Source organism: Rhodnius prolixus, unplaced genomic scaffold (genome assembly GCF_049639745.1).
Source record: "Rhodnius prolixus isolate KJV_2025 unplaced genomic scaffold, Rpr scaffold_2, whole genome shotgun sequence".
Classification (NCBI taxonomy): Eukaryota; Metazoa; Arthropoda; class Insecta; order Hemiptera; family Reduviidae; genus Rhodnius; species Rhodnius prolixus.
Window position 1 is genome coordinate 30,252,365 of NW_027411592.1, and position 12,507 is coordinate 30,264,871.

General features: G+C 35.5%; 1 protein-coding gene across 2 annotated transcripts in view; it reads right to left on the reverse strand.

Moving 5' to 3' along the window:
- The window catches only part of ara (araucan), a 232,405-nt gene that overhangs the window by 110,171 nt on the left and 109,727 nt on the right, over nucleotides 1-12,507 (reverse strand). For both annotated transcript variants that reach the window (XM_074118929.1, XM_074118930.1), the window contains exon 2: nucleotides 949-1,200. In XM_074118929.1, the coding sequence (XP_073975030.1) occupies nucleotides 949-1,200 (252 nt within the window). The remainder of the gene's footprint in view (nucleotides 1-948; nucleotides 1,201-12,507) is intronic.

Sequence of the window (12,507 nt, forward strand, 5' to 3'; positions counted from 1 at the left end):
GTTTTTTTAAGATCTTAAAAAAAAAAAAAAAAAAAAAAATACAATTTCTTCAACACATATTCTGAACGTTTCAAATAACTTCTACCGGATGGAAGATGTCACTAATGCTGAAGGACATCCTACACTACATGTACGGGTGCATTTGTAAGCTTACATATGTCAGCATAATAATAGTGGTAACAAAAATCAAGCATTCAAGCATGCCACTGTCTTTGGTGTCTAGATGTCTAGACCCTTCTAAGATTTCGTCTTAGCAAAAAGTGAGTTTTAAAAAGGAGCACTGCCCTAGATTGCGGAACCTCTGATGTAGCAGTCCATCAGCTAAACTATTGAAGAGCCCCATTCAAGAAGGTTAAAATCATTTTTTTCTCTCTGCAACTGTAATAGAGCATTGATACTGGGACGGTTTCCACTTATTCACTTGATACCTTAGCCTCTTGACAATCAGTTCCAGGCAGCCCAAAATGCCCTACGTTAAGGTGGACTTCTGTCTAGCCATGCGGCATGATTACTTAAAGCCCAACTCCCCAAATAGCGGTAACTACTGTCCCGGTGTCTCTTGTGTGAAAACAATTCCGAAATAGAGGAAGTTCAGTTCTTTTAGCTTCCTCCAAGATGATGATGTACTGATTTTCTACGGTTCTTCAGTTTCCTTTTTGTGATATCTGAACTGAAAATCAAATTTGCTGCCCTAGGTTCAGTCAATTTTAGAAAGTGTACAGCAATCAACTCATTGAGCCAAATCATTCAAAATAAAATTAATAGCCTGTAATGAGATTAGCTTAGGAGTTCTCCCTAGGCTCTTACGCTAAGATGTCTGGTTCCAGTACACACGATCTGCTTTAAATTTTCTCTCGTGATGGCACCATTAATCTCAAGGTTTAATTAAAATAAATTAATTATTGCATAAAATAAAAAGATGAAAATATTATATAACTCCAAACTTACAAGAGGTGAATAGAATGCTGAACTATCTATGCTGGGATATGGATTCTGATCAGTAGACGGATAGTGCGCTGAATAGACAGGCGGCCTTGGATATGAGGAAAGCGCTAACCTGGCCGTAGTATCATACTGACAAGAACAGACTGTCTGTCCGGACACTGGGTCTGTGAGCATGGAGCGGCCACCTTCGCAGCATGGACTACCCGGTGTCGGACTCACCGCGCCTCCAGTGCTCCCTCCTGGCGATACTGCCACCTGCAAGTCACAAATATATATATAACTAACATTTCTGTTCGGCTATAGACGTGCAGCTATAAATTAATGAGAGAGTGCAAGTACCAAAATGATTACAAATAAGTTATTATTATTATGATTTAAGGCGCGTCAACATCAGAGGTTATTGGCGACTGGAGCCTTTTTCCGTGCACTGCCAACCTACCGAAAGTGTTCTCTTGTTACAAACCGCACAGTTCATCACTGGATTCGAACCCGGGATCTCCGCGTGGGAATCCAAAACGCTGACCATATATCTAATTCCTTCCCTGATTACAAGTATATATGTTTGTTTTCGACTGCCCTTTTAGAATTAAGCCCTTGTTTTAGTAAAATAAACTTAAGTTTATCTCAATGTTATTGCAGATATCAATTTGCCAAAACCATTTAATTGAAAATAACAAAAAAGTATATAGATTTTTATTGTTTTTAGTAAAGTGCTGGAACATCCGAAATGGGTCGGCCACGTAGCCTGATTAGATGAGCATAAGCAGACCAAGGGAGCAGTTGTATGGGCCCTTTGTGCAGAGAAAGAAGAGGTACTTTGCTTTTGAGAAGATAGAGAGATGAGAGATGAGTTCACAAGAATCTTTGCAGAACTCTGGTACAAAAGTACACAAAAAACAAAAGTGGTAGGTTTCACTTTCGTTTAATTGCATTAATTTCTTCAAATTTTTAAACTACAAATTATTCTCATTATCATGTTTTGAATAAGAGAAAGCTGCAGTCTTGTCAAACTTTCAAAACCCGGGGAAATCATATTTTTGGAGGAAAAACATGCTAATAAAAATTTGCAAACAAAATTATCCGCTGAAATGTAAGAGGTAATACTATAAATTCTTTGAACTTTTCTTGAGAAACGTTCATTTTTGTTTATTCGGACAAGAACTAAACACTCGAAGGCCCACTATTTATTTAAATTCCATTTGTTCCAAGAAACTTGTAATTCATCTTCTTCACTTTTCTTGCAAATTTAGCTAAAGAAATAGAATGAAATGCCAAAATTACCCACATAGAAAACAACCGCATTTCAAAAGCTAACAGTATTTCTCCTAATTTTGAAAATTATTAATTATTATAGAAAAACTAGAGATCAAATTTGGAGAAAGAACGGATCGCTATTGATCTAAGTTTATCTAAATTGATTAACCTAAGCTGATCAGCCAAAATAAAACGATTTGAATTTCCTAAGAAATTATAAAACCTAATTACTTATATAGTAAGTTTTTATCAATCAAGACCTCCTTGTTTTGAAGATCATCATAAGTACTGACGAAGTATCTTCAATAGAACCCCAGACAAAAATGCTAGCAATGATTAATTCAGCCAATAAACCCACGTTTATATCGAATCCTTGCTCATTTTATAACCCTGACCGTTTTACGTAGGTGAAGTAGGGTCAGCGGGCAGATTATCAGCAGTGATTAGGCAACAAGTCCTTATGTTGGATGTCATCCTTTAGCAGCGCCATTATTCGTGACCTTCAGTTTCTATTTTACTATAAGATAGCTTAAGCAACCACTTTATCAATAAAATAAAAGCTAAGTGATTGTGATTATAATGAAAGAAAAAAGAAGACAATAAGGATAGTGATGATGCACAAAGAATTATACTTTGTAAAAAATAAAATAGTAGTAATCATAATAAAAACTGGCGGAATTAAAATATATTTTTCGAATGAAAAATATCTTTAAAAAACATATTCTGATCATGTTCTGGTGGGAAGTGCATCATTAAATCACTGGACGCCTGGACTGTAAAGAACATAAACGATGAAGAGCCTTAATTATAATTAAATTTTTTAAACAAAATGCCTAAAAGGGCAATTTCAGTAATATTTCTCCGCAATTTGTTAATAGCTGACAAGTTAAGTACTCCATTGCAACACAAATGTTTACTTAAGCTATATAATAAGTAGCTATTACTGGCTAATCCGGATTCAGTTTAAAACCCCAATCATTGCCTGAGTAATGGGCCTTATTTTCAGGAAGGATAGCAATTTTTTTTTAAACTTTCTCCGAGGAAACATTTTACGACCAAAGGAAATGACCGTAGAAAGTCTTTTGGAGACTTAAGTTATTTATTATTTCTATAGACATCGTGTCCTTCACCAGGAGCTACTGATGGCCGCAAACATTAGTAGATTATAGTGATGTACACTGATGGTTTATCAAGATTACATGAATGAAGGTTACATATTTTCGGACATGTCTTCGTTGATTGTTTCGGAATAAATTTGAAGCTCTTTTTCTTTAATTGAAATCGGCAACTAGTCCACGGCCAGATCAGAGCCAGACTTTGCTTGAAACTTAGTTTTCCTAAGTTTTTTTTTTTTACCTGTAGGAACTTATTGGGGATTTAGGAAGCAATGAGGTCACGTGGCCAACGCCGCTTTAGACGACGTGGAGGATTGTCAGGATGAGACGATGTGGATAGTGATTGAGCCAGAGGATTTGGGCAATCAGAGAGTTTGCTGTGGAAATTTAGGAATCGGGAGTGGATTAATTCATTTACATACAGAATATTAAGATCATGATGGAGGGTGCGGTTGGAGACATAGAATGGTGCGTTAACGATTCGGCGGAGGACTTTAGACTAGGTTGGATATTGGATGGTTTGGCGGAGCCCCACAATTCTGCTCCATATGTCCATATTGGTCGTAACAGTGTTTTGTAAAATGTAAGTTTGTTTTGTACGATCATGGAGGATTTCGGTCCAAGGAGTCTCCTTAGTAGTCCGTAACGTCTGTTCAGTTCTTGTCTTTTAAGTCTTATGTGAGGGTTCCAGGTTAGACGGCTGTCTAGGTAGAGCCCTAGATAACGAACCTGTGTGGAAGTCGGTAGGTCAGTATTGTTAATAGTTAGTGGAGGGCAGGTCTGTCTTCGTAATGTGAATGTCACCTGTAAACATTTAGTAGTGTTAAGTTTAATCCTCCATGTTCTGCACCAAGCTTCTATGAGCTCAAGGTGTTCTTGGACAATGTTAGATACTTGAAGAGGATCAGGGTGGGAAGATAGTATGGCGGTGTCATCGGCGTAGGTTGTGATTAGGGTTTGGGGATGGGTAGGGATGTAAGTAGTATAGATGGTTTATAGGATTGGTCCAAGTATGCTGCCCTGTGGCACGCCAGCATGTATTGCATGTAGATCAGAGACCTCTCCACCGCATCTCACTCTGAAACAGCGATCAGTAAGGTAGGATTGCAGGAGTAGGAAAAAAGGAGTGGGGAGGAATTTTCTAAGTTTAAATAGTAGTCCTGGGTGCCAAACTCTGTCAAAAGCTTTTCCTAAGTTTAGTTTACTTAACTTATTACTTATTTACTTATTTACAACTTCAACGAATATAACGGAACCAATGTTTTGTACAGCGAGATGAACTCTGGAAAAGACACGTCATGAATCAGCTTTTGAACCAAATCCGACATTCGGTGAAGTGTACAGATCGGAAAATAGATTTTCTCGCAAACTGCTTCAAAGGATTTCTTAAAACTTTGTACACTAGCAAACTGTAGATCGACCACTTTCACTTGAAACCTTTCTTTCAGGAAAACTTCTTTTAAGGGGTTCTGAATGAGACTAGACTCACTCTAGAATGCCATTTAACTTTAATAATATTAATTTGAAACAAATATTCTAAATTTTAAGAAAATTGGTTGGATTGAAGCACCACTTTAATGACGTAAGTTTTTTGGATTTTAGCAATTTTTTTCTTTTCACTCCTAAATTTTGTTCATAAATTATGAAAGAAATAGTTTTGTGTCAGGTTTCTTTAAATGAAAATGTTCCTCCTTCTACTTAAATGGTTTTAAAGAGATCTTAAATACAATGAAATCTTTAAATAAAATCTAAGAGTTGTAATGTTTGTATAATTTACTGCAGCCAACAAAGAATGTTTACCGAACCTTTTTTCTCTTCAAGAAAGTAAGCAAATAGAAAAGGGGTTAAATGTAAAGGAAGTGGTTCGAATTAAAAAAAAAGAAGAAGAAAAAAATCCCCTGAAGAAGAAGGGTTGAGAGCCCTTGTTGTTGAAGTGGCTGCAAGAAGTAGAGTGGCAAGCTCGCTCACCCTAATAAAGTAATTGTTTCGTCTGATGGCTCTTCACAGGAGTATTGCTAGCTCGCCAGGCTGAGTGCTGCTCCTAAACAGGAGGGGTGACTGCTTGCTCTACCGCGTCCACAAAGAGCGCTAAATTGGATGAGAAATCTATATCTCTAACTCAGTCCCCAATCTGCCGGTCTGTTAAAGCCCCTTTAGAGCTATTTAAACGTTGAGAACGCACTCTTTCAAGCAACAGTTAGAGACCACTACCTCTTCTCCATTGGCAGAACTTCCACTACGCCCGGCCAGATTCACTCGCCTTAATTCTCTCTTAATTTAAATTCGTTCCTACACCCGCTTTTTTTTAATTATTGTAAATAAGATTACTTTTAACTGATGTAATATCTTAACTCTAACAAATGAGGTGTGCGGTTAATTTGCATTCCCTTTCTCTGCTATCTAATTACGTTGATTCCCAGTCTTTACTGTACTTAATCAATCTAACTAAAGGAACCACGCTTTTTAAATAAAAAATAAAATTAAAGATTTCCACCCAAACTAGGTAACAAAATTAAGGGACTTTTCCATAGAAGTTTCCTACGAGGAAAAAGCGTCTCCAACATAGATATCATCTCATAGTAAACCCAAAAGTTTTGTTAACACCAATAATTTGCAGTAACAAATTACACAACTTTTACAAAAATCGTTGAAAATAAGCTCTAAAAAAGAAAGTATAGTAATGTCTACCGTTTCAGTCGTGCTTAAACTGTTCTCCAAAAATTTAATGATGGATGAAAGAGATGATGGATGCCAATTCTGGAAGATAACATTCTCAACTGCGGTAAGCAGTCAGTAGACCGGCAAGTTTTAAACAACAAAAAATGTGGTTTATCATCATCGAGTCATGACCTGGTGCTGTTTGGGTAGGTATGTCTACAGAGCTGGTAGGTACTAGCAAATTGTTAGAGAAGATCTAAAAGTACAATCAGTGCGGCTAATTTTGAATGCTGCTTAAATGCGTGTTATGTAAGACAATACAGTTCCTGGATGCCAGAACCACTAGGAAATGAGCAAAGTAAATGGGTCTCGCCAAGAGGTGAATCAAGGGAAATCTCTTGCATGGTTTGCAGGCATAGCAAACTGATGTAAGTGGAGAATAGAGGGGCTGCCCCTCCACGTCTTACAGCACAAACGTGGTGGGTGTTAAGAATAATAAGTAGATTCTTGATTACCATGTAAATGGAAATGCAATTCTAATACAAAGTTAATAAAATATAAAGTGTTCCAAATCATTACAATTTCTTAGCATTTTTAAGATATTCAAAGTAACAGATATGATCTGCTATAAGCACATTTCTATCAGTATTTTATTTGCATAATTAAAATTTACATCCTGACTTTGTTTTCAAAAAATACGATTATAATTTATTCTCTGGTTTAATTATTTAAAAGATGTTATCATAACCAGTGTACTTACATTAAAAAATGTCCCATTATCTACCTGCCTTAGACAATTATGAGAATAAACGAACTTATAAAAACGGCTATTACTATCTAATCTAGATTTTAGTATTAGAAACTCGTTTCAACGGGGGAATCCATGTCAGTCAGTATACTTTTTAGTTATCGATACATTTCATTATCGCCAAAGGCAAATTTAAGGATGATCAGTTACGGAGTACTGGTGGTGATTGTAAAGAGAGTGGTACTAGATTAGGTTTCAGCAAGAGATCTCATTGGCACAGATTTTACTGATGCTGAACATCAATATTCAACGAAACAGCAATAGAACCACTTTAGACAAACGACTTTTTACATTTTTAGGGGAATTATTTAATACTAATAAAACAATAATAAACCAATGTGTGAAAACGAATACTTAGAGGCAGAAGTCGCGATCAAAACCATCAACAGACTCTAAAAAATAAGAGGTTACGTGGAGAAATACCACTCTAGAATTGTGCGAGCAGGCAAAATTTACCCCAGCAGTTTAATTGACTTTAAAGCAACGCAGCGTTAACTATTCTAATTGAGCTCTTTTATCTACACCATTTACAAATTTAAAGCAAAAAATAATAACAAAATAAATAAAATTTAATATTATTAAAAAGAAGAGAAATAATTCAAAAATTTCTCCTGATAAGAAAATATATAAATTAATAGGCGCCTGATATAACAGAAATTATCAGATAAAATAAATTAAAGTTTTTTTTCATAACAAAATACTTAAATTAATAAATTAAATACCATTAAAATGTGGTTTAACATAAGAACTCTTGGATTAATAAATATAAATTCAATTAGGGCTAAATCACAAGAAGTCATTTTTTTTATTTATTATTATAAAAAAAATATTGTATTAATTAATAAATTTCTACTAATTGAGATTATAATTGAATTTTAAGTCGATATTATGTATGCTTTGACCATATTTACTTGAATTAACCATTCATATGCATGAACATATTGCAGAGGAATATACGTATATGTATAATATCGTATGTATTATATATAATATATATATAATATATATATAATATATATATAATATATATATATATAATATATATATAATATATATATATATATATATATATATATATATATATAATATACCCGTCCTCTTTAACATCTTTATCGATGTAGCCCTCTCTGAATGGAAGAGAAAATGTTCTAATATGGGAGTGAAAGTAGGAGAAGAAACCCTATACACGTTGCAGTTTGCGGACGACCAAGTGCTTATAGCTGAAGATGAGGAGGACCTAACGTACATGTTGAGGAAGCTGCTTGCAGCGTACTCAGAATGGGGTTTAGAGGTCAAAAAGTCCAAAACGCAGTATATGGTGGTAGGTGGATCTTCCCCTACGTCTCTGAATGTGGATGATTGGCAGCTGAATCCGTGTAGCGAGTTCAAGTACCTGGGTGCCTGGTTATCGGCTACTGGGTCTTCAGAATTGGATATCCAAAAGAAAATTGTAAAGGGAAAGCAAGCTATCCAATTATTGAACTCGGTACTTTGGAGTAAATCTATCCGCATGGAGATAAAAAAAAAAAAAAGGCTCTTCCACGTTTTCTTGGCACGGCAGAAACTTGGAGCCTAACGAAGAAAATGCAAGATAGGCTATTGGCCTTAGAAATGGATTTCTGGAGAAGAAGCTGTGGGGTCTCTAAGATATGGCACGTGCCTAATCTGGAAATCCGAAGACGTGTTGGAATACAAAAAAAACATTTTGTATTCCATTGAAACACGGAAATTAAAATGGTACGGACACGTGATGCGTATGAGTGGTGAGAGATGGCCTAGGAAGATGATTGATTTCATTCCTAGTGAGAGGAGAAGGAAAGGCAGGCCTAGGAAAACTTGGATGGAGGGAATAACCGATGGAATGGCCTCTAGAGGCCTTCGGGAAGGGGAGTGGGAGGACAGGAAATCTTGGACTTTGGGCATTGGGGATATGATTCCTTAGGAATTGTCTTTAACCCCTGAAAAAATATATATATATACAAATACATAAAAAAAGTTCCAGCACAAAGCGATCATCTTGCAAGGTTTTTTTTTTCTTATTATTAATATTTAAAATAATTATTTTTGCAATTTTTGATTTTATCATCTTAATTTAATTTCATATTACGGCCAGCTTAAAAGCACAAGCTCAAAGGAAACAACTAAAAATTAACAATTAAAGCTTTGCATGTTGATGTAAAATAAATTTTAAGTAAGTTGTGAAAGATAAAAAATTTAAAATTGAATAAATCGCCCAAGAGTACAAACTCATGTTATTTATTGCGTATATTTATGGCGATACCGTGGGCACTGTCACGACACGAGCCGATTGGGCCTGAGTTATGGATATTGTCGAGACGCACAGTAGTCACTAGCTCTAAACTATTGCGAATATTTGGCACAATCACACCAGCACATGATTAAAATGTAAAGAACTTTTAGAAAAGTAATACAATTCCAGGAGCAATATTGAGTTACGGTACCAATACTTATTATACAGGAACCCACTCTTGTATTATAATAATGTAATGAACTATAATTTCAACTTGCATTTACAGAAAATTATATTTAAAGAAAAAAGAGAGTGCAGAAGCAATCTTGGTGTATTATAATCATTACCGAGCCGGCCATTATAGTAATCAATTGTGAATTTACTTTTTCATAAAGAAAATAATGATATTTATACTTTTAAAAATACTTTTACCTAGCGAAAGAAAGAAAGATGCAAAATACAAGAAGCTAATTCAATCATTAGAATGGAAAACAAAATAAATACGTAAAAAAGTATTTAAAAAAAAATGAGAGAAGTTGATTATAAGGATTATTTGTTAGTGGATGGGAGGCAGTGGCTAATGACCGCCCATGGCGTGGAGATAGCGCGCGGAACTCCACGTGGCGGTTTCACTTCGCGCCGAGGCACATTACCCGCCGTTATGATGGATCACCATCAGTGTGCAACCCACCATTACACTAATTATGCTACCCACCACAATATTCACAACCAACTCGACTCTGCTTATCTACCCCTCTTATACTGCATATCCACCATGAACTCGTTCAACAAAAAAATACATTCAATGATTCATTTCAATTTTAAGTTAATTCCCCATCGAAGGTTGTTTCTGGATAAAGGATTTCGAGGCTTGACTATAGGCTAGCATCCACCGTCCATTACAGGATATTGCTCTACGCGGGGCCTGATCCTAAAGTAAATATTCCAAACCTCTCAGTAAGTTCACTCTATTCTGGATACCGCAGTATACAGGGATGCGGGCAACGAGAAGGCGGATAAATTGGCCCTGGAAGATACTAACAAACCTCATGAGCCCGGAACCCTTCTGCAGTATGCCCAAGACTTTGACGAAATCAGTTTTCAAGGCCGGAGTATGCAGCAAATTGATACCTGGTGGCGTAACACTACCGTTAACAGAGACAGTCGAAGGAATTCATTCGAGATCAAAGTTAATGGCAGATCTGCTAAGCCAAGAGTACACTGATCGGACACAGCAGACAGTTGCTAGGCACTTCACTGAAAGTTCACATAACATTGACTTTCCGGTGGTTAGTGACCATTCTTCAGGGCTGGCTAACTGGAGGGACAATACAATAAGAATCGAGGATATGATGGGCCGTTTGGCATACTTCTAATTTTATATATTATATTCTAAACCTCTCAAGAACCATTCCTCAGAAACAGCCTCTGGTATGCTTAGACTGAAATTCCATTTACCCTAGAGAGCAGCTCAACCAAAACAACCACCCTAGAACATGCGAAAGGATCACTGAGCCAGGCAGTGACAGAGCGATTCTCTAGGTTCTTCACAGCAAGTTTAACGCTCCGATTCCCAGCCGAGGGTGTACATCATACGAATGCAGTACTTTATCAGGACGAAATAGTTCATATATGGAAGGATGAGGGGACAATTTCCAAATTTATATTTTAATGGATGCGGTTTGCACTCATCTGTGTTTGCTGTGAGTATACACACTCACAAATTAAGGAAGTTGGTAAACATGACAAGTTACAGGAAATATCTCTTTTCAAAGACTTTATCCGGCGTTCGGGGAAGGACTGAGCATAACGCAGGGCAATAAGAAAACTATGGTCGTTGATGGCCAAAACTTTGTCGTATCTTATTTCGGGATGACAAGAAAATATTTCATAAATTTAAGAGACAAGTTGATCAGATAAGTCTGCGCTGAACTTTATACTAAGTGTTAATGTTTGGTGATCTAATTGAATTAATCTTATTTAAAATCTTCCCTTCACAAAGAGTTGCATTGCCACCAGATATAAATGCACTTTAATTGCACACAACAAAAAAAAAACCTTGATGTACTAGAATACATATAATTAATTAATTATTGCAATAAATAGAATGAGCGCATATTCCCTGAATACTCAAGTCGTCTACGCTGATAAGAATAAACTATAGTGTGTCTCGTGGTAACACAAACTATGCTCCAGCTCGGAACTATTCTAAGGAGAGAGTTAGCTTTCTAACTAAACTATTACCAACTATTTCTAACTTTCCGCTTAGAAGTGTTTTTAAACAATGAAAATACAGTAATAAAAATAGATCAACCAATCTAATTAGACCATCCTTGTGATAATTTCACTTTCTAGTTAGATTTTACTCAACGAATAACTATATCTACAAGAAAATTGAGAAATAGTAAACTTATAATGTAGAAAATATAAATATTATTTAAAAAAAAAAAAAAAAAAATTAATACGTTAAACGCGAGAAGGTATTTGACGACCATAGATGTTGGCAAATTGGACTGATTCTAACTCTGGCAATCCAAGAATAGATTGCCTTTTTTTAAGGTAATTCTGAAACATATTCTAACACTAATTTCTTTTTAATTTATTATAATAATAATCAAATAAATTAATTAGAAGACATGGATTATTTGGAGAATGGTGTACATTCTAACGCCACGGAAGGCGAGTACTTAAAAGGCAAGAACCGTCAAGTCAAGAAGTACTATGGCACTGAGTTCGATAACTGATTTAGGCCTTGCATTTTAGTTAATGGTTTTGTGTCAAAATTTAAGTAAAATATGTTTGCTCCGTTCACGACATCTAATTTGGTACTTGGCCTTAAATCCCACCAGAGAGCAATACTTTGCTTTGCTTACTCTGTATTAAATTTAAAATACCCAACTTACCGATATGAAAGTAAAATTTTGCAATGCTGTTTCTGAAGAGATTAGATTATCCAGTTGCACAGAACAAATGAAGGTTGAGATAATCTTATTATATATTGTTCTTACCGCATAAACAATAGAATTTGAAATTATTCTTACATTTCAACGAAAAAATTCTACAAGCATGTAATAAAAAATAACAAATCTTTAAAGATTAATTTGAATCCAATTATAAATTACATGTGAGAGAATTAAAAAAGCGGCCAATACTTTTCCTTATACGATGTAATATTCTACTGATACATTTATGAATCATGGCAGAATGAGTGGTCCTTCGTGACGAACAATTAGCTTAGAAAGATTAAAACAGTCGTCAGAGCTACTATTCTACTCCCATCATTGCGACATCTAGCGGCATAACATGAAACAATTTCAGGACCTTTATAAATAGTAAAGGATGCAGTTTGTACAGAAGGATATAGTGCAGAATAGAGAACAGCTGTAATCAGTTTTCTGAGTGCGATAAGATGTTATTGTTTATGTCAACTATCTTCTTAATCTCGGATAAAATAACGTTACTCGCTGATAAATTTT